Below are 23,926 nucleotides of genomic sequence, written 5' to 3' on the forward strand. Positions count from 1 at the left end.
GAATGATCAGCATTAATGTCAAGGGGCTGGCAAGATAGCTCAACGGTTTAAACTGCCTGCTTAGGCAAGCTTAGGCAGGTGCAGGGGACCTCCGTTTGACCCCCAGCACTACATGCCACGCCAGCCCTGCCCTCATAGTGGGCTGAGCCAGCAAAAAACAACAACATTAATAATGTCAAATTATTTGCCAAAATATGTAACATCTTGAAATAACAAAAAGAAAATCCTAAGGATTATTTTGCCCCCAAAACAATTTTTGTGAATGCGTTCTTCACCTCCTTGTTCCTCAGGCTGTAGACCACGGGGTTCAGCATGGGGATGACCACGGTGTAGAACACAGAGGCGATTTTGTCCGTGTCCATGGAGTGCCTGGAGCTGGGCTGCAGGTACATGAAGACGACAGTGCTGTAGAAGACGGAGACGGCGGTGAGGTGGGAGGCGCAGGTGGACAGAGCCTTCTGGTGTCCTGTACCTGACTGCAACTTCAGGAGAGAGATAAAGATCAGTACATAGGATATTAAAACAACAGTAAGAGCAAAAAAGATATTGAAGGTTGCTACATAAATAAGAACCAGATCGTTGGAATGTCTGTCAGAGCAAGCGAGAGCCATGACAGCTGGAATGTCACAGAAAAAGTGGTGGACCACATTGGTGTTACAGAACGAGAGGCTGAACGTGTTGCCGGTGTAGATGGAGGCGCTCAGGAAGCCGCAGGCGTAGCAGCCGAAGAGCAGCCCTGCGCACACACCCGCTGTGACAGTGGTGGGGTAGTGCAGGGGCCTGCACACCGCCGCGTACCGGTCGTAAGCCATGGAGGCCAACAGATAGTTTTCCACAGTGGCGAAGCCTGTAACAAAGAACATCTGAGCAGCGCAAGCGTCATGAGAGATGACTTGGTCTGCTACCCTAAAGCTGGCCCACACCGTGGGAGTGACCGCGGAGGAGTAACAGAAGTCCACCAGCGCCAGGTTCCCGAGGAAGAAGTACATGGGGCTGTGCAGACTCGGGTCCAGGAGGATCAGCAGGACCAAGCCCAGGTTCCCAAGCACAGTGATGGCGTAGATGAGCAGGAAGGTGAGGAAGAGGGGCAGCCGCAGGCGGGGGTCGTCGGTCAGGCCCAGCAGGAGGAAGGCTGCCACCTGTGTCCTGTTCTCCATCAGTGCTGTCTGAGACTGTCAATATTGTGTAGGCTTAGGAAGAAAGGAACGAAATAATAGAGATTGAATTGAAAAATGGAAAGTATGAGTTGTCGTAATAGTTTGTATTTCAAGATGTTAATGGATCACCTAGTAAATTATAAAAAGTTACGTATTTGTGTACGTAGTTGAGGAAAGATGGAAAGTCCGTGAGTCTCTCTTCGTCTCAGTCCGCCTGAGCTCAGCAGAAGTGTACTCGCGCGTTTCTCGCTGCCTGAGCTGCCGCAGACTCTCACGACGCGCGCTGCTCATCGCTGTGCAAAGCAGCGAGCGCGATTCCTTTCAGGTCCTTGTAACTTGGGAAGCGCGGGAGTCTGAGAGATTCTCCTGCCCTCGCAGAGCTATTTGCCAGTGTCTGCTCCGGGCTGGACCCGCGTTCAACCCGTGCTGAGTCACTTCTAATTCTGATGGTCTAAATTGAGTGCAAATCCTAATTAATTTAATGCAATTTATAATTACGCCTTGTCTTGGGTTTTTAGATTTTTTTAAAGAGAATAAGAAATAGTGAAAAAAAAGAGAACCTTATAAGTGATATAAAATTTCACTGAACAAAATAGGAATTCAACAATGGTTGTTATTGTCTTCAAATTAGCTGTTCAGATTACCAGATATAGGCAGGCAAAGTGGTTTTTAAAAAGTTATAAAAATTTAAAAAGGAGTGAGAAAAAAATTTAATCATTAACTGTTCCTTTTAATAGACCAGCAGAGATCAGCAGTAGAATTACCCAAGTGGGGCCGGGGAGATGGCTCAGTAGAATAAGCGCTTGCCTGGAGAGCTCAAGGGCTTGAGTTCAATCCCTGGTTCCACCAAAAAAAAATTTACCCAAGCTATCCTGTGTCTATACATATATATTTCTTTTTCCCTTCCTCCTTTCCTTTTTGCTTCTTTCCTTAATACCAGTTGTTCCTTCCTTTGAACCATTTCTTTCCCTTTCCCAGTATCCACTGTACCTTTCAGATTTTGTTTATTATTTCAGGTCCCTACACAAGTGAGACACCATGATGTTTACACACGTGGGTCTGATTTAGTTCACTTGTGAGTATGGTCTCTAGTTGTATCCATCCTTGTTTATACTCAGCATTTGGGATTTCATGATGAACTGGGTATATTTATTAAATGTTTTGTTCACTATATGTTTGCCTGTCTTTAGAGGGAAAGCAAACAATCAAAAATCATAAGACTATGTTCTTGTTAAAACATGTTCTCTGCTTCATTACTGTTAGGTTGCACTCAAATTATAGGCATGATCCTTATTCCAATCACAAGTATTCTACATGAATAAGCTTTGAATTATATATTTACCTTGCCCTATACTCACGTGCTTATGCACACATTTGACAGCAGCCTGGTTAATAACAGAAACTGCTGATTAGCTTCAGGAAGGTTTGAACTCTGAAATCAATGTAGTGCAACTCTCAGGGTAGTGAGCTGGTGAGGTGCGACAGCCAGGCGATGGGAGCATCAGTAAGGCATAGTGGACAGAGCCTGGGGCCCTGGGGAGACACAGACCAGAGCTACCATTCAGCACCCAGGAATCGTGGCTCCTAGCAAAACTCCTCGGACCCTCTGTTTCCACCTGCACGGTGAAGGCAGCAGCGAGATCTGCTTTGAAGTATTCTTGTGAGAATGAGATAAGATCATGCATAAAAAACAAATACCAGGCTGTTGAGCATTCCCAGTGTGATGCATGCCAGCTATCATGCTGTAGTTAGGGTGGCATAATGAGCTTTATGTTGGCTTGATTTGGGGGGATGCTGGCTCAAACAGCTTCCATTATGGAGGGATTTGAAGTCTTAGAGCTTCCCTCACTGACTTTCCTTTCCTCCTGCCCACTGAGATTTTCTGTGCTCACCAGTATTTTTCCGTTGGTTCTTGTTTTGAGAACATGATTATTACTTCTGCAATTTCATGTGGGCCATTCTTTTTCAAAATGTCTTTCTTGACATCCATATTTTAATTAGGAAAAACGAGTGTGTTCTTGTTAAAACATGCTCTTCCCTCCATTGCTGCTAGGTTATATTCAAATTACAGGCACTGAGGATTAACATCTCCCAGGTGATGAGTTGTGATTCTCCTCCAGATCTTCATGGATGACAAATTCCATGTTTTAAAGTATTAACTCAAATGTCTTTGTATAATGACACTACTTCACATTTCTTTTTAGCACTGAAATTTTCATAAGGCTACAGCACAGAACTAACAACTATCCCCTCCTGGTTTTCTCCAAAGCTATTGACAACTTCAGTTTATGAGGCTGTAGTGAAACCACTATGGCCACCGGGCTTAGGCCACATGATCGTGTTTAGCACACTGAATTCTACGGCGAAGTGCAATGGATATACACAGAAATGGTGTGCACATGTGTGTGGGGAGGTGTGACATCACTCCTACTTTATCAGTGAGGATTCAAGAATTTGGGAAGAGAGGTGATGCTCTAAAATTGTGCAGGCAGTGTGGGAAACACTGGACTCAAGTATTAAAGCTTCCTTCTAGGAATAAGCACGTGTGCTGTTCAGAGGACTGCCGTGGACTTCAGTGCCATTAGCACAGTTCTACAGCTTAAAGAAAAATGATTTCACTACTCTAGATTTTTGTGTCTGCTTTCTAACTTCTGAGATGAGATTCAGATATGTACTGAATAAAATATAATTGTTAAAGAAAGCATTTATCATATTTTTTCACATTTTGGGAAAAGAAAGTATTTCATATGAATAAAGTATGTATTAGACACATGGACATTTATCTACTCAAATCATCTCCATTTATGAAAGTATTGTGCAAATCTCTCTATCTCTGTTTCCAAATAACTTGTAGGTATAGACAGTCTCCTACTTTTGCATGAATCATGATTTTAAAGATACTGTACGAAATATAAAAGTTTGCCAATTTTCTGGAGAAAGGATGTTAACGTGGACCAAGTTCTAAATCTGTAATTAATTCAATGTCCAGGGAAGAATCACTCACCTCTTCCACAGATGAAAAGCAAACATTGAGCTGCCCCTCTCACATAATCCACTGCCGATGTCTGTAACACCAAGGAAAGAGGTCGACAAAGCATCTCAAGAGGACGGCACGGGACTGCAGTGCCAGAGCTCTGAGCCCCGCCTGGGCGGTTGAATGACTTAGCAATATCCTCTCTCAAAATAAAAAATAAAAGTGCTTAGGGATGTAGTTCAGAGTAGAGGCCCCGGATTCAATCCCCACCAATACAAAAAAAATTTTTGAAGAGGGTTTCACTCATGTATTTTTATGTCCAGTGCTTTCTCTGATCATAGTCGCAGGCTCCTGAGGTCTTAGGACAGAACCTCCTGCTTATGTCAACAATGATTATCACACAAATGACCAAGCTGTTTCCATGGAGCATGGTGTACACTGAGCTTCTCCTAAAAGAGTGTGATAATAAGTCATATTAAGGCCACAGAAGTCTATGCTTGGGGTTTTGGAGATGATTACACAGGCTTGAAGGCCCCCGGAGTTCCCCTGAGACTGTCTAAAGCTCCTCATCCTGACTTCCCTGGGCACAAGCAATTAAGATGCCTGTAGAGATCAAGCTAGCTAAAGCCTATTTACATTTAAATTTATTTGTAGTGACAAATGAAGATATACATACTCTATATATCCATTATTGATGAGATGTGTCTGTCTTGGTGTATATTGAGTGTGGTTCAGATAGGATGAAATATGTCTATCTCTCAAACATTTGGGATGGGCCTATAGCTCAGTGGCACAGCGCGAGGTCCTGAGTTCAGTTCCTGGTAGCAAAAAATGTTATTTCTTTGTAATATAAACTGATAAATTGCCATTAATACTCCTTAAAATATGCCTGCTTATCTCAGACACACTTATGCCATCATGATTGCCACTTTCCGAAACAGTTCTGGAAGTACCCCAGTTTATTTGTTTGTTTGTTTGTTTGAAAAAAAGGTCTCACTAGATAGTTCATCCTGGACTTGAACTTGCTGTGGAGCGCAGGCTGGCCTCAAACTCATGGTCATCTTCTTGCTTCAGCCTCTCAAGAAGCCTCTCTGGAATTACAGGACCGCACCACCACAGCTGGCCTCCTGTGGTTGCCTTAATATTCAGAATCAATTCAAAACTTTACATTTCATGAGCATTTCAACTTTGGGGAAGAGCCAGAAGTCATTTGGTGTGAGTTCCTCTGAATAAAGTGGATGAGGACACACTATCTATCATGCTGTGTGGGAAATTGTTCTAAACATTTTTTAAAAATCCAGGCATTGAGGCAATCATGACAACACAGCAAAAGACACTTGTAAAGAGGACTTCCACCAACTTCAGGAAAAATTTTTCTAATAAAACAGAAACACAGAAAAGATGGACATATTCCTAGATACATATGAATTACTAATGCTAAATCAAGTAAATATAAAAATTCTAAGTAACACAGTATCAGTCAGGTAAGTTGAAGATTTAATTAAAAATTTAGCAACCATGAAAAGCCCTTTTCTTAATGAATTCACAGCTGAATTCTATAAGAAATGTAGAGAAGATCTAATACCATTATGTCTCAAACTCTTTAATGAAACTGAAAGAGAAGCAATTCTACCAAAGCCATTCCTGGAAGCTAGTACTACTCTGATATCAAAATCAGAGAAAGATACAAGCAAAAGGAGAGATACGGGTCAATATCCCTCACAAATAAAAGTAAAGAACTCCTCAGTAAGATACTGGCAATAAGAATGCAGCAAATCATCAAGAACATTGTACATTATGACCAAGTGGGATTCATCCCAGGAATGCAGGGATGGTTCAACATACATAAATCAATAAATATAATATAACACATTAGCACAGCTAAAGACAAAAATCACATGATTTTCTCAAAAGATCAGGAAAAGCATTTGATAAAGTTCAGTATCTATTTCTGATAAAAAAAATGCTACAGAAAATGAGAATAGATGGTCTTTATCTCAACCTAATAAAAGCCATCTATACAAACCAATAGCCATTATACTAAATCATCAAAAACTAAAAGTTTTCACTCTAAAATCAGGAACAAGACAAGGATGTCCACTGCAACCATTTCCATTCAATATAGTTCTGAAACCATTAGCCAGAGCAGTTAAAGAAAGGAAAGAAAAGACAGAAAATGTAGAAATTAAATTATCATTATTTGCTGATGACATGATGCTCTACCTAAAGAATCCCAAAATCTCCACCAAAAGACATCTTTATTTAATAACCAAATGCAAGGGCCAGCAAGGTAGCTCAGTAGACTAATTGCCTGCTTAGGCAAGCTTAGGGCCAAGGATTCAATCCCCAGCACCACATGCTGCACAGGCCCCAACACCAGGCATGCTGAACCGGCCACAGAGATCAGGCATGGTAGCACATGCCTGTGATCCCAGCTCTGGGGAGGCTGAGAACAGGAGGATGACTATGAGTCTGAGCTGTGTAATGAGACCCTGTACCAAATATATTAAAGAAAATAATAATAATAATATAAGCAAATGCAGTCATATAATTGGATAGAAAAATCAGGAAAAAAAATAAGAAAACAAACTCAACATTCAAAACTCAATAGCATTCCTGTACACAAAAACAAACTCACAGAAAACTTAGGGAAAACATGATTTTCGTGATAGTTTCAAAAAGGTGCTTATCATCAGTCTAGCAAAGGAAGTAAAAGAGCTTTACATTAAAATATACAGTACTATGAATAAAGAGATTGAAGAGCATATCAGAAAATGGAAAGGTATTCTTCAATCACAAATAGGAAAAACCAGCATAGTAAAAATGACTATACATTCAAAATTTTTATACAGATTTAATAAAATCCCAATCAAAATACATTAACATATCTCACTAAATTAGAGAAAACAATCTTAAAATTTATTTGGAACCAGAAGAGACCTAGAAGAGCAAAATCACTTCTAGGCAACAAAGGCAAGGCAGGAAGCATTACAATCCCTGACTTTGTAGCTCAGCAGACTAGAACACCTGCTTAGGCAAGTTTAAGAAAGCGTAGGTATGGGCCAACCAAATAGCCCCACTGATTAAAGTGCCTGCAAGCGGGCAGAGGGGCCAGGGATTCGATCCCAGGGCCTGCGGTGCTGACCCCGCCCCCTGGGTGCACTGAGAAGGCAGTTGAGACTGGGTGTGCTGGCGCCTGTAAACCCAGCTCTTGGGAGGCTGTAAACAGGAAGATCATTAGGAGTCTGATCCAGTAGTGGGACTCTGAACACCCTGTAGAGCCATCCCTAAAAGAAATACAAAAAGAAAGCACAGGGATTGCAGTTCGAGCCCCGCACTACATGCCCTGCCAGCCCTGCCCCCAGGAAGGACTGAGCTGGCCAGAGTCCAGGCAAAGTGGCACAGGCCTGTAATCCCAGCACTGAGGAGGCTGAAAGCGGGAGGATCACCTCAAGTCTGAGCTGCACAGTGAAACCTTGCAACAACCAAATACATTTAAAAAAAAACAATAATCCACGGCATATCAGCAATACTAAAAAAGAAAATAGACATGAAGATCAATGGAACAAATTAGGAGAAGAAAAAACAACACCAAACACTTTCTGCCCCCTTATCTCTGAGAAAGGGGCCAAACATGCTCAGTAGAAGAAGGATTCCCTCTTTAATAAATGGTTCTGGAAAAACTGGCTTTCCATATACTAAAGGCTGAAACTGGATCCATGTTTCACCATGCACTAAACTAAAATCAAAATGAATCAAAGACCTAATATGAAAATATAAACACTATATCTGCCAGATGACAGAATAGGAGGATCAGAAGTGCAGGCAAAGACTTTATGAACAAAACTCCAATCACACCAAAAATACTAGAAGGAGCAAACAGTTGGACTCTCATCTTGTTATAAAGCTTCTACACAGAAAAAAGAAATCACCAACACAGTAATGAGACAAGACACAGAGAGGGAAAAAATGTTTTAGCTATTCCTTGGACCACGTTCTAATATCTAGAATATGTACAGGACACAAAACAGACTGCCCAAATGTAAAGATCCAATCTAAAACTGGAATCGGAAATGAATTGACGCTTCGCGGATGAAGAAATACAAACAGCAAATAAACATATTAAAAATGTTCAACATTACTGATCATTCAAGAAATGCAAATTGAAAAAACTGAGATTCTATTTCACTCCAGAGAGGATAGTTAGTAACAAGGAATCAGCCAATAACAAGTGCTGGAGGGGCTGTGGGCGGAAAGGAAGCCTTTTCCATTGTTGGTGAGAGTGCAGACTGGTGCAACCAGTGTGGAAATCAGTGTGGCGCTTCCTCAACAAACTAGGATTAGGGGGCTCAGTCCAGCCAGCTGTTCCCTTTCTTGGTATCTTCCCAGAGGAATTAGAAAACCTCACACTATAGCAATATATGTGAATCCATGTTTATCATATGTGAACCCATGTTTATATGTGAACCCATGTTGATAGCAGCACAACTTGTCACAGCCCAAATCTCCTTCAATTTAGGAATGAATAAAGAAGATGTGGGGTGTTTTTACACAATGGAGTACTACTCAGCCATAAAGAGGATAAACTTGAGATATTTCCAAGTAAATGGCTGCACCTTGAGACCATACTATTAAGTTTAATAAGTCAAACATGCATATACATAAATATTGCATTGTTTCTCTTGGTATGAGAAACCAAAAGTCTGAAGAAACACAAAAATATATGCTGGGTATTATCAAATATAGGAAGAAAATACTCAAATGAGAAGAGAAACAAGGCAGGGAGAAATGAGAAAAGAAAGAAAAATGGAAACAATACTTTTGTTTAAAGTAGGGGAGGGCTGGTGAGATAGCTCAGCAGACTAAGCGCCTGCTTTGGCAAGTGCAGGGATCAGGCAGGGTTCAATTCCTGGTCCCACATACACTGAGCCAGCAACTGAGTCCTGACATGGTGACACACGTCGCCTGCAATCCCAGTGCTGGGGAGGCTAAAAACAGGAGGATCAGCAGGAGTCCAAGCTGCGTAGTGAGACCCTGTACAAAATACATAAATTAAAAAAAATAATTAATAATGAGGGGAATAGGGACTGAAGAGAGGAAAGGGGGAAAATGGATAATTAAGACACATCATATAAAGTACAAATTCCCTGTGACAAATTTGATCATTATGTATACCTAAAATGTACCAGTAAACTTAAAATAACAAAATTAGAAAGTGACAAGTACAGTAGGATAACTGTGTTCAAAGTGAGGGGGCAATATGAGGGTAGCACTTCGAGAAGTAATTGCAATGTGTCTTTTGCTGTAATTTTGGAAAATTTAAACACACGCTGTTCGATGAGCCCTCGCATTTCCTTCCCTGTCTTACTGTATTGCGAAACACGGGCTGTGCTGACTTTCGGGGGCAGTCAAGCGCTGTAGCCCGGATTTTACAGAGCAGCATTTAGTGGTGGGATCCCACAAGTGACTGCGAATATCGTCTAACTTCCGTGCATCTTCTAGTGAGGAAATGTCACATTTGTCTGTACTCGGGACAGTCGCATCATGGGAGGAGGGTGGATGGCTTCAGTATCGTCTTCACTCGGATGCTAAGTGTGGCATGAGAGCCACTTTGACAAAGGGTGGGAGTGTGGAGGATGAGTTTTTGTGTGAGTTGGGTAGGATTAGCAGCTAACACAGAGAGGACTGTGTTGAAGCCTGTCCTCAATTATGTGGATGAGTTTCACCCAATCAACTGAAGGTCTGACCATGCTGCCAACACTGACTGGCCTCTCCAAGGAGAGAGAACTCTGGCCCCCTGCATTTGAGCTGTTGGCACTGCCAGCTGCTGTGCCTCTCCACCTTTGTCCCTGTGCCTGGAGCTGCACAATCAGCTCCCGAGGGGCTTTGCTGGCCAACAATGCAGATTGTGACTTGCCCTCCCTTACGGCTGCGTGGCCATTTCTTAGTGATAACTAACTCACGCTAGTTCTGGCTCTTCCTCTCCATGTATAAAGAGCACACAGCCACACTTCTTATTGGCTTTGCTTCTGTGGAGAACCCTGACTAATGCAGCCATTAAGAAAATTAATTGAGTTGCATGTAAACTGAGAAACAAGAGGTGCACGATGCTGATGGACACTCAACTGATCGCAAAAGCAGCTGTAACAGGGGCGCGATGCCTAAGAAGATAGACAAACAGCAAAGTGCCGGAAGAAGAAAGTCCTTTTTGTCATAGTTACTTAACTATGAGTAAATAAAGTTCTTCAAAAATTACTAAATGGAATAATAGATAATGAAGCAACATTAAACTTTAAACAAAAGATGGGATGCTATTCAAAGACCCAAGAAGTGTGAAAGCCCAGGAACACCCGCACTCCATGCTGCAGCCCACTGAAAGGCATTATTGTTAAAGGAAATAGACTGATTGAAACACTGTTAGAAAAGTAAAAACATTTTATATTGATAAAGATGCAATTTAGAGAATGTAACTCAAAACAGTCACCTAATGTCAGATATCAAAGCGTTTAGAAAAGACTATGACAAGACTGCAGAAACAGCTCTATGACAAGAGATAAAGACCCTGATGCCTCTCTTGCAACAATGGTCATGATGGCTAGGTCAGCCAGGAAGGATGTTGGCCAGCTTTATAGAAGTAAGCACAATTATAACAGAGTATTAGGAATAACTGTTAAAAATACATGCTATGAACCATACCAAAATCTAACACAGTTAAAGAGACATATGTTATGCACTGCCCAAGAACTGAGGAATTTGCAATTATGTATGAAATATTTCTAGGACAAAGCATGGATGAGGCCACTTATCTAGTTTCAATAAACCTACAAAGGTTGAAACAATATAAAACATCTTCACCATACACAACACAATTGAACTAGAAATCACTAGCAGGGAAATCTTGAATATGCATATGTATATAATGCACTCATACACAATGAATAGGCTAAATGCATAAAAAAGAAAGCATAAAAAGTTAAGAGTATCACTAGTTTAAATAAAAACAAAGCCTACAATAAAGTAAATATTGTAGTAGATAACAAATGTCATGTTTGTAGAAAACTTACGACTACAAATGTCTGTATTCAAAAATAAGAATAATTTCAAGAAATTAAACTTTAAACCTAACTTTATAATTTAAGGAAGAATATTAACAAGGGAAAACAAACTGAAAGCAGCAGAATCAAGAAAAGAATATTCTAGAGAATAAACAGGAGGGAATACATGTCAACAATAAGACAGCCACAAAGCCACATTTGTGTGCCAAAATTAGTTTAGATGAGAGAACTTTGCAGGCTATGATGAAAGAGAAAACTAATGTACCAGAACCATAAATAGAACTAAGGACTACTCAACTGGCCTTAGAGAAGCAAGAATGATTATAACTGAATATTGTGAATAACTACACCCACCATGTTGGATAGCACAGAGAAAATATTAACTTCTGAAAATACACACAACCAAAACTGACTCCAGAGGAAGAGAAAAGTTGAATGTACTTAGAACAAGTGGAGAAGTGGAATTCTTAGGAAATAACTTCCCAACAAAGAGCCCAGGAACAGATGGTTTCCCTTGTGGACTCTCCTAAAAAGCCATAAAATAGCAATATAAGTTTATGACAGAAAAAAAGCCAGGTAAGGGAGCTTTTGTTTGCCTCTAGCTCTGTAACAATTGCCGTACCCCTGGAAGCTTACAGCAATGCCTGCTCACTCTTTCTCAACTATGGGAAGCAGATTCTGAAATCAGCCTCTGAGCGGGAGCCAGTGGTCAGTCCCTCAGAGGCGTGATCTCTCCATGGTTCAGGAGCCACTTCACGTCCTGCCTCTTCATCTTCCAGTGGCTGCTGACATTCTAGTTCTGTGGCTGGCCACAAGGTTCAGTATTGGTTTTTGTGGTCACACTGCAGGCTCACCTTTGGGACTCTGCTTGGTTAAATCATTCTGACTTCCTTTTATGGGCATGATATCGGAGAAAGAAACTCCCAGCCTGAAAGGTACCTGGGACCAGTCTGTGCTTCCTAAAATCGAAGAATGCACTTTAGGAGCAACAAACGGACAGTAAGAGCAGAATATATTTATTGGGGAAAGAAAGCTTCTGTCCAAGAGAGGGACAGAGGGGGGACCCGAGTGGGCTGCTAAGGAGCCTATCTTTTCCAGGGATGTACATAGAGCAAAACCATGAGGTGAGGTGGGTCTAAGGTGGAAAACATGGGAACTCACTTGGTGGGCATGAGGTGGGCTCAAACTATGGTCAGCCAGTAAGATTATAAGCACAATTGCTCAGAAATCAGGATCAAATGGGGAAGCAAGTCACGTGGTGAGTGGGCATGAATGCAGAGCAAGTGCCTTCTCTGTACGGGGTTGGGTTAGTGAGTCTTCCTGGATTTTTCAAGGTGATTGATAACCTATTTAGAACATCAGACACCGATGTCTATCCCTAAGGAGGTATGTGGTTGCATTTGTTTAATCTTTTGTCTTGAGGCTGCACCCACAGTGGGAGTGCTTGTCTCTCCCAGGGTGGCAAGAAATCTTTTCTACCTACTAGGTCCTTTGAGGACCTAGCCCTGTCCTACTACCTATAATATTTCTATCTAAATCAGCTGCCTACAACAGGAGGACTTGGGAACATGTTTAGATCACTCAAAGCATAGTTTTTCATTCTTAACCTAATGGGTTCTACATATCTTTTCAGGACCACATAGAATAACACTGGAATGTTTTAGAAATCAGCATATGGTTCCTTTTTAATTTATTTATTTATGTTTTTCAAGCTATGACTGAACCTGCAAGAATGTAATTTGTCAACAAACTATTCACTAGCTTTGAAAATCTTCCATTAAGTGATGACTAAACAGTTAGAAACACTTCCAAGAGGAGGAATAGCATCACCGATGCAGAAGTAAATATCCCTGCTGCACTGCCCCTGCACAAGGAGCAGTGTGACTGTAGTGGGTCAACTCATGTTTTAGATTGTAAATGTAAATCTTGTGCTTTCTGTTGTAAATGTATACTCACTACTGTTCTAAGTTGTTTAGTAAATAGTGGCTGTTACTTGCTATTTGCTAGATAAAATTCCTACCTAACCAACCCCTGTAAGCAAAGTTAGATTACAGAGATGACTTCATAAGGAAACTAAATGGGATTTAACTTATTGTAACCTTGGGGTATGCAAGGTTGCCTGCAGGTACTTACTCAGGTGCAAGATAACCAGAAACTAAAACAAAGCCCCAGGAAATTTAGTTTGGGTAGTGGCACACTGGCCCTGAAAGCACTGTTTTGTGTCAATGAATTTGTTTACCAAACAGAATGTGGTTTCATGTTTTAAAAGGCCCCTGCTTCCTGGGCTAGCTGCCTTTTGGTCCTCCCCTGTGTGAGAGCTGATCGGAGGCCCTGAGCTCAGTAATAAGCGGCTTTCCAAATTCCAATCTGGCTGATATGGTTCTTATTCTGAGTGACCCAAAACAGTGACCAGCCTGGCACGTGCAAACTGACACCTCCTTTTGGCCACAGATGGCAGGCTACCCAAAAAGACACTATTGTACCTGAGTGTGTGTGGTGTAGTGTTCAGCTCCCTGAAGAACAAAATTAAATGTGTGTACCTAGTGCTTAGCACAAGATTACTGGCTATATTTTATCTTCATGACTGATAAATATTATCATATGTATTCCATGTAGACATCTAGAATCTGTTCAGTTTAATATATGTATGCACAAAATAATTTTAATTACAATCTAGAACTTCAAAATATAATGATAATATTTCATTGTAATATTGATATAGGGGAATGAAACTCCTAACCTGAAAATACCTAGGACCATCTCATGTTCTCTAAAACTGAAGAACGAAGTTTAGAAAAAAATAGAGGTTAAGAGCAGAATATATTTGTTGGGAGAGAGAAAACTTCTGTCCAAGAGAGGGACAGAAATGGGCCTGAGTGGGTTGCCCAGAGATCTGCCTTTTCTAGAGATTTTTATAATCTCTTGGTTTTTATAAAACCAAGAGATGAGGAGGGTCTAAGATGGGAAGCATGGGAACTAGCACATGAGGTGGGACCAAACTATGGTCAACCAATAAGATTAGATTAGTTTCTCTTATCAGAGAGATAATATGATGTTTACATGTGTGAGTAAGTTATTTCACTTATAAGTATGATCATGAGTTATATCCACTTATAGACAAATGTCTCACTATGCTATTTGTTATCCAGTAAGCTATCTACTTTCTTTCTGAGCTTGAAAAAGGATTTCACTTTAGTAGCCCACTGATATCATCCACATCCCTATATTAAAAGCAAAAATCCACGATTACTTCTTGATCCTCTCAGAGCAAGGAGAGTCATCAGGTCTTGAGTGCATCATCTGGAACCTTCCACTTATAAAGGAAATTCAGCTAACAGAAAATGGTCATGAGTTCATCAAATGTACTTGTGATCACCCACATACATTTCTACCAACGATTCTAGTTGAATATCTGCACACACCTTGCATTTCTTAGGACCACATTCAGCAGCAACGTTGGTTGTTATAACAGTTGTCTGGCACTCTCTACGTGGGTCCCGGGTACTACTGATTTTTTTTCTGGAATAAATTAGGGAAAATTAGAGAGGACAGTTTCCCAGGAGGTTTGTGGTTCTAAGTAAAAACAATGAGATGACAGGAAATGCTCAGCTCCACCATAGAATTTTCAGAAGATAGTTGTGTCTGAAAGTGACATGTGTGAGGGCTAAGAGCAAATGCAGAAAAAGATTTAGCGAAGTAAAAAATGAGCTGTGGGCCTGGAAAGGCCTGCAAGCCTCACTGTCAGCCACAAGGTCGACAGGGCGGTGGGAGGACTGAGTTCAAGGCTTCATTCTTTATCTTTCATCTAAGGAATGCTCACTGAGGAGCTGCAGTGGAGAGAGACACCCATTTAGACACAGACGATCAGGTGATGGGAAAATAGGCTCTCCATGTTCAGAGTTTATATTCTAGTTGGGGGATGTTAATAAGTAACATTTTTTTATTTATTTTAGTTTAAATTTTATTTTATTTATTTATTTATTTATTTATTTATTTATTTATTTATTTTGCGGAACTGGGAATTGAACTCAGAGTGCTGCACTTGCCAGGGAAGTGCTTATTCCACTGAGCCATCTCCCCAGCCCCAGAAACAAATTTTTGTTTGTTTGTTTTTGTATTTTAGGGAAGGGTCTAGAGGGTATCCAGGGTCTCACTACTAGATCAGACTCATAATGATCCGCCTATTTACAGCCTCTCAAGAGCTGGGATTACAGGTGTGCGCCACCACGGCCCAGTCTCAACTGCCATCTCAGCATGCCCCGTGGGCAGGGCCAGGAGGCAGGCCCAGGGATTGAACCCCCAGCACATGTGCCTGTTTATAGGCACTTTAATCCCCTGAGCTATTTGACCAGCTCCAAGAAACAATTTTTTTTCAAAGTTCTGAAGAGTTTTAAAAACAAACGATCATGTAGCAGACAAGGGTTGGCAAGCACTGTGAAGAATCTCATTGCTGGACACGACAGCTTGTGCAGTACGTGGAGACGGATCATTTTATGAAGCTGGTCAGGGCTGGACTCCAAGACAGGATAACACTTCTTTAAAAACCAGAATGGAGTGAGGACCTTTCCCACAGAGAACAGCAGGTGCGAAGGCCCTGAGGCGCGAGTTTGCTTGAAGCAGTGAAGAAATGCAGGCCCGCACTAAGGGCAGAACGAGGCAAGACTGGGAGGCAGGCTGCGAGTGCCTAACTCCAGCAGAGCACCAGCCCAATGGGCAGCACTCGCAACTTTAAGACTCCGCAGGAAATCCGGCAGGCATTTCTCAGTGCAATTTTTAACCAAGCTGCAGCATGGTACTAATAAATAAACTCATTACAAACGCTCTCACGTTTCCTGCATTTACACAGGATATTGTATCCTTTGAAAATTAAAACACGAACAAGTATCGGCAGCATAAAAGACAGCTAAATAGAAATATTAATTCATGGCAGATACTAAGTTTCTACACCTGTCATTAAAATGTGTAAAGGAAAAGCACGTACTTTTATTTAATGATATATAATATTTCTCAAACTAGCGTTCTTAGAGCAGTGGTGAAAGATTAAAAAATTAGATACAATTTAAGGTTCTACGACACCGACGTGGCATTAAATTATGATTCTTCAGTCTGTTCTATGAGTCCACGCTGTTCCACTTGCAATCTGCAGTCTCGGTACCAGGAGTGGAAGGTTCCCTGCAGGCGCGGGCTGTGGTGCGGCTACCCCTGAGCTCACAGGGCCGACACACGCAGGGCAGGGGCCTCAGTGCCCGCCTGGAGGCCCCGGGTGCCAGGGCGAGGAGCCTGACCTGCAAGAGTGAGGGAAAGTGGATGTGGGTGGGAAATCGTGACTGTCATCCTTATGGGCTTCAGAGGTGCCCAGCATAGGAGAGCGCACTGCTGCAGGCTGCAACCTGGGGACTTCATGCGCCCTTCCTCTCCAGCTTTCTCCATCTCTCCGTGTTCTGGCAGCCAGAACCAAAGTTTTAATGATCATATTGCCTTCAAAATAATTTTTGTGAATGCGCTCTTGACCTCCTTGTTCCTCAGGCTGTAGACCACGGGGTTCAGCATGGGGATGACCATGGTGTAGAACACGGAGGCAATTTTGTCCGTGTCCATGGAGTGGCTGGAGCTGGGCTGCAGGTACATGAAGATCGTGGTTCCGTAGAAGATGGAGACGGCGGTGAGGTGGGAGGCGCAGGTGGACAGAGCCTTGCGATGCCCTGTCCCTGAGCGCATCTTCAGGATAGAGTTGAAAATCAATACGTAGGATATTAAGATAATCAGGAGGGCTAGTAAGATAACGAAGCTGGCTACATCAATGAGGGCCAGCTCGTTCACATATCTGTTAGAGCAAGAAAGCGCCATGACTACAGGGATGTCACAGAAAAAATGAGGGATCGCGTTGAGCTTGCAGAAGGAGAGACTGAACGTGTCCCCCGTGTAGAAGGAGGCACTGAGGAAAGCGCAGACGTAGCAGCCCAGGATGAGCCCCGCACACACCTTTGCGGTCATGGTGGTAGGGTAGTGCAGGGGCTTGCACACGGCCACATAGCGGTCGTAGGCCATTGAGGCCAGGAGGTAGTTTTCCACAGTAGCAAATGCTGTAAAAAAGAACAGCTGAGCAGCACAGGCACTGTAGGAAATGACTTGTGTTCCACTAAGGAGCCCAACCACAGCCGTGGGGGTGACCGCAGAGGAGTAACAGAAGTCCACCAGCGCCAGGTTCCCGAGGAAGAAGTACATGGGGCTGTGCAGGCGCGGGTCCAGCAGGATCAGCAGGACCAAGCCCAGGTTCCCAAGCGCAGTGATGGCGTAGATGAGCAGGAAGGCGAGGAAGAGGGGCAGCCGCAGGCGGGGGTCGTCGGTCAGGCCCAGCAGGAGGAAGGCTGCCACCTCCGTGCTGTTCTCCATCAGGATCACATGGGAATCACAAGCTGCTTTGCAGGTGTGGGGAAAAGGAGCACAGTGATGAAATGAGGGAACTGAAATTGCAAAGTATGTGCGCCTCAGGCAGCTCTTTCACAGGAGCAACCAGTTGTATTCTGAGAGTTCCCAGAAAATGTGGCGTTGAAAACCAAACGTGCCCCGTTAATTGCACACAGGAATATTAACGGGTTATGCAACCAATGTTAAAATTTATGCATTTGTTACAGAGGTGTATAGGACTTCATAGCAGCGAAACCACTGTGTAGATGGACCTGTCCAGGTGTTACTCCCCCTGAGCTCAGTAGCAGCTGACACTTTGTGTTGCCCACTGCAGGGTCTGCCACACACACCTGCCGCACACACCTGGGTCTCCCCTTAGTGACACAGTGAGCTAGATTCCTTGTTACATATCAGGAAAACTGGGAAACATGAAGGACTAAAAATGTATTCACGTTCACACAGATGTTATTTGTCAATCTCTGCTCCAAACTCATACCAACACTCAACTCGTGCTGAACCATTCCTAAGCCTAACACTTTAAAATGACTGTAAATCAAATTGAGTTTAACTTAGTTCAAAATTATTCCTAGTCTCCTTTGCTGTGATCTCTGGTGTTGTATGTCTATAATGAACTGCATGATTGATGATGTGATCATTTTATCCTGCTAGTTAGATGTCTGCCTCCCATCAGAGGTAAACTAAAAAGCAGAGAATGTAGTGGAGTTCAGCAACCCTGCGTTGACTACAGAAGCGTCCTGAATGAATTAACAAGCTCAGCACTGCATCCACCAGCACTTCCACCGCTTTCACCTGCTGCAACTAACAGCATAAACCTTTGACTAAGATGAAGATGCAGTTAGCCACCCAGTCACTGCAGCAGGACCCTTTGCCTGGACAAGGGTGGTCCATCTGGGATGCAGCACTTCTCCAGCAGAGGTGATCAGGAAGGAGGATGGAACACCAAGGAGCGCAGAGCTTAGATTCCGAAGAGAAGTGTGAGCGACCTGAACCTCGCCACCCACGAGCACTGCTCTGACCAGCGCCCCTGAACACCTTATTTTCATCTGCCAAGCAAAGACAGTGATAAGATGATCATTGAAAGAAGCTAATTAATAAAAATGCCAATAAAATGCTGGGGGGTTGCTCACCCTGTTGAATGCTAGGCCTCACACTGCCATGGGGATAGAAGAAGCCTCCATCTTGGTTGGATGGAGGTGGGTGTGAAGAAGCAGTGTGGCCTGGAAGGCTCTCTACCCACGATGCCTTTTGTCCCCACAGAGCCCCTGAAGGACCTGTGCATTCCAGCATTCCTGCCTTTGCTTCGAGTATGTGACTATCGCTTCTGCAGTGGCATCTGAGCGTTTCTCTGTAAGATTTCCTCTTTTAAGTTCAGGTTTTAGTTTGAGTAAATAAATGCATTTTTCTTAAATGTGTCCTTTTGTTCATTACTTTCACTCTGCAGCCAAATCTCCACGATCGAGGGTGGAAAATTCCCAGCTAACCACTGCCTTTAACTTACAGAGTTGTTTGTTTTGTTGACAAGTTCCATGTTGGAAGATACTTTATTTGAATATATTGTTGTTTGAAGGGTATTTTAATTGTTTCCTTTTGTTTTGAATCGAACGTTTTGGAGGGATATCCACCTAATACCTTAATTCCCTGCCATTTTTTTCCTAAGCCTTTGGAATATGTCCCTGAACACACTGCAACAGCATTAACACACCACGACCAGTTTTGGCACGTACCGTATTCTAACACCTAAAATAAGAACTTTATATATAAGTGGGTTCATGCGTGCTTGTAACTCCAATAGCATTATTGTTCTTGCCTTATCATTAGAAAGTGAAAGTTTGAGAAGTTATATAACCACTCTAAGATTACCCAGCTAGGGGCTGGGGAGATAGCTCAGCAGTTTAAGCACCGGCTTGGCAAGTGCAAGGACCCAGGTTTGATCCCTGGCACTGGATGCGTTGCTGGCCCTGGAGCCCCAGCGGAGACAGGAGGATCACAAGTTTGAGCTGTGCAATGAGACCCCATACCAAATAAATAAACAAATAAATGTTGTCCAGCTAGAAGAGGCAAGATTCAAGAGCTCCAGCTGTGTCCACACTCATCACAGCGTGTGCCTTCATCCATCCCCCTGCCAACCTGTGTAGACGTGCCGTAATAACAAACAAGAAATTGCAGGGGAAAGACTAAAGCACCATTCACAGCATCCCAGTTTATTTCAGACCATTTTGTAGTTTTAAACAGGCTCTTTCCACTCATATGAGTTTGTTTCTCTTTCTTGGCTCCAATGAGAAGCAAGTGTGCAGTGAACAACACGAAGCTACCACCTAAACGAGTGTGCATCTTGTTTTTGTTTATATTTGTTAACACATAAACTCAATGTGTCACTATAATCTCTCAGTTCTCTCTAATGGAAGTTTGGTCACTTATGCCCCAGAGTGACCTCAGGTGTCTGGAAGCATGTTGCTACTTGCTATTTCTCTTTTTAAACAGTTCATAGTAAGAAGAGCTGCCACACCATTTTCACATGAATTATACATCTCACCAAAATACAGAATACTGAAACTTACCAGTTTGTAGAAGAGAAATAACAGTCAGTGAAGACTATTGAGCCTGAAATTCAACCGTAAAATATTGCATGAATTTTATTAGAGGAGTGCTTTCCTGGGTCGTGGTCAAAAGGCTCCAAGTTCTCAAAGGCAAGGGAAGACAGAGGGAAGGACATTGGAGGAAAGGACATGAACACGGACACAGCTCCAAGTCTCCCATTAACTGTTTCTGTGTCCTCGAGGGGTTTCTTCCACTCCCTCATTGCATAGTAAGTGTGACAAAATTACATCTCATGTAATTCACAGAACTGTGTCTATAAATAACAAGGTATAAAAAGTAAAGCCATATTAATATGCTGAGCTGTAAAGGGCTCAAGTCAACCACTTCTGACATTGCCAGTCCTATGGATAACCTACTACTATTATGGACTACTGGACTGTATTGGATTATTTTGCTGAACTCATGTACCTATAATATTTAAATGACAATGGAAAACTCTTCTCTGACAAAACTAAACAAAAAAGGGGATACAAATGAACGACCATTTTGTATCTGTATATACAAAATAGTTAGGATAGATATACAGCTACTTTCTCTTAATTCAAGGAGAAGAAAGAGTTGTACTAATAGTGTTTGGACAGGATATCATGTCTGCATCTTGTACTATGAATAACCACTACAAAGACAACAATATGCAATGTATTAATTATTGAAACTGTCCTACTAACCTGTTGTGAAACTGTCTCTTTGCTATTTTTTTCTCAATAAAATTAATTTAAAAATAGCAAATAAAGGAGGTGTACAAAACAAGGCTTGAAGAGGTCATCATTTGAAGTCTACCGATGTGGTTCTTAGCTCACAGCAAGATTATCATTCACGTGTCTTAAGTAACAACCGAGAAGCATGGAGGGCAGTTCTGCTTGTCCAATGATGAAGAGACCGATTGGCATGGGGATCTCAGAGACAGCGCGGGGAGACCTGGAGGGATCCTGGAGACCCCGAGACCTCTAGAGAGAGAACCTGTGGGACAGTGAGGCGCTCCTCACCCTGCCTTCCTGAGGAAGAAGCAATTACACTGTCTGTGGGGAACACAGTGATTATTTTTCTGTGCACAATGGTTTTGTGTCTTTTTATATTTTTATTAACACAGGCTTGTAGCACACGGTGCTTGCCTTCACCTTAGGGAGTGGTTCATATATTTACTGTATCTTTCTTCTTTTTATTCCCCTTTGCATCCCACCCCTCTTCCCTCCATCTCTAGATCTCCTTCCCTATTTTTTTCTTTATTATTTTAGTTCAGGTTTGTGTCACTGGTGGGTAGTAAGCAGATAGCCAGTAAATGTCACATCTTAACTTATACATGATATACTCACTTTTAAATGTACAGTTTTCAGAACTTTGTCAACTATGTGGTCATGTGAATATTACAATAATCCCCTAAGCCAATTGATGAGCTTCTTTTTCTGCAAACTTCTGCCACCACCAACAAGACACGGTTTTCATCCAGGTAACTTTGCTGTCATTGGAATGTTTGTCTAATAAGTGCTACAACAGAATTCACTGGCTGGTATGCAGCACAATACGGGGTAGCACACACAGGACCCAAATTCCTGGAAAGCAAAACTGACTCCAGAGAAGGAGAAGAGCATGAATAAACATTCATGTGGAGCTATCAAATGGATAATACATAAATATCCAGGGAAGAAAAGCCTGGGAGCACATGGCTTCACTGGCCAATTTTCCCAAACAAGCAGTAGCGATGTGTGAGGAGTTTGTCTTGGCTCCTAGGGCTGTCGTCACTACCTCAGACTTGGAGGGTCACAAAACTTACATTGATTCCATCACGGTTCTTTTACTTTATTTATTTATTTATTTATTTATTTATTTATTTATTTTGTATTTTAGAGAAAGATCTACAAGGTGTTCAAGGTCTCACTACTAGGTCGGACTCATACTGATCCGCCTGTTTACAGCCTCCCAAGAGCTAGGATTACAGGTATATGCAGCACCACTCCCAGCCTCAATTGCCATCTCAGTGCATCCTGGGGTCAGGGCTGGCACAGCAGACCCTGGGGTTAAACCCCTGGCCTCTGCACCTGCTTGCAGGTGCTTTAATCCACTGAGCTATTTGGCAGGTCCTTCTTTCACAGTTCTTGAAACCAAAAGCCCAACACCTGATGCACTGGGCTGAAGCCCATAGGGTACCAGGCACATGACCTGTCCTCAGATGCCAGGAGACCCTTCTCTTCTTTCCTCTTTCCTCCCTCTGGTGCATCCAGCCTCACATGCTGGTTGTGACATGATTTCAGTGTTGTTTCTGTGTCAGATATTGCTGTTTTCTATATTTAAACATTTCTAAGTCCATTTATAAGGATATATTAGAGAGCCTCTGGGGTTCACTGAGATAATCCTAATGACTTTGCAAGATTTTTGAAATCTTAAAGTTCTTAATCACATCAGCCTGGTCCTTTTATATCATGTTAAAAAGTAAGACTGGAAAATTTAAGGATTGGAACATGTGTCCTTTGTGGGTCACTACTGTACGTGCCACAATGTCACGTGGCAACAGTCTACATTATCTGAAAGTGTTTCAATTAATTCAAAATAAGTATAAATTAAATTATTTAAATATTAATTGTGAATGGTTCCAACAGGAAAACTGTCAACAGATTAGACATGGAGGCACACTCCAATGTGTACATTTTACCCAGTATTGAACTCTTTGTGTTAAATTGAAAGAATAAAGATTGTGATTATAAAAAAACAGAATGGTAGGCACATATGTAATCCTAATATTGCAGGCAGCCGAGTTAGATAAAAATATTATAGGCAGTCAGACAGGGTCAGGCCCTCGAAGGAGGCAGCACAGAAGATGAGATGCCTTACAACTGTGGGAGGGGCGGATGCGTCTGCTGTGAGCCAGACCTAAAGACCTAAAGGCCAAACAAATGCTAAAAGAGTAGCACCTGGGATTGAGATTCTAAATAGGTATCAATCACCTGGAAAGACCCAAGTGAGTCACTAGCCCAACCCCCAACAGAAAGAGACCCTGTCCCATATTCCAACCCCCAACAGGAAAAGACCCTGTTCCATATGTAATCCCATTGGTTGACCATAGTTTTGTCCCTCCTCGTGCCCACCTAAATGAGTTCCCATGTTCTCCACCACCTTAGACCCACCTCACTGCAGAGTTTCACACTATAAAAGTCCCTGGAAGAGACAGCTTCCCGGGGAACTACCCACTCGGGTCCCCCTCCTGTCCCTCTCTTGGACAGGAGCTTTCTTTCTCCCAATAAATATATTCTGCTCATAACCTCCGTTTGTTCCTAAAATTCATTCTTCAGTTTTAGAGAACACAAACTCGTACAGGTCAGGTCGAGAGACTGTTTTTCTCTATGTCTATGTCATTTGGAGGTTCCCTGTATGGTTTAGAGGTCACCCACCTGAGACCAGTTTTTCTCCCTGTATCATTAACACTCTGGAAGGGCGAGGCAGGAGGATTACAGGGTGAAACCCACCCTGAGCACATTAGTGGCGCAGTGAGACCTTCTCCCAAGATAAATAGGCAGATAGATTCATAGACAGATGGCAAATAGATGATAGACAGGTAGATAGATAGATAGATAGATAGATAGATAGATAGATAGATAGACAGACAGACAGATGCCTGAGAATGTACCTCAGTGTAGACTCTGAATTCAGTCTCCTAGTACAAAGAAAGAAAGAAAGAAAGAAAGAAAGAAAGAAAGAAAGAAGAAAGAAAGAAAGAAAGA

General features: G+C 42.3%; 2 protein-coding genes across 2 annotated transcripts; both read right to left on the reverse strand.

Moving 5' to 3' along the window:
- Positions 1-233: 233 nt before the first annotated feature.
- Positions 234-1,157, reverse strand: LOC101572240 (olfactory receptor 5B3-like). Its single transcript, XM_012512616.1, has one exon. The coding sequence runs from the start codon at positions 1,155-1,157 to the stop codon at positions 234-236; it is 924 nt and encodes a 307-aa protein (XP_012368070.1).
- A 15,498-nt stretch (positions 1,158-16,655) lies between these two features.
- On the reverse strand, positions 16,656-17,579 carry LOC101572636 (olfactory receptor 5B3-like). Its single transcript, XM_012512614.1, has one exon. It carries the CDS (start codon positions 17,577-17,579, stop codon positions 16,656-16,658), a length of 924 nt encoding a protein of 307 aa, XP_012368068.1.
- Between the last annotated feature and the right edge of the window lie 6,347 nt (positions 17,580-23,926).

This window comes from Octodon degus, unplaced genomic scaffold, assembly GCF_000260255.1.
Source record: "Octodon degus isolate 3935 unplaced genomic scaffold, OctDeg1.0 scaffold00239, whole genome shotgun sequence".
NCBI classification, from domain to species: domain Eukaryota; kingdom Metazoa; phylum Chordata; class Mammalia; order Rodentia; family Octodontidae; genus Octodon; species Octodon degus.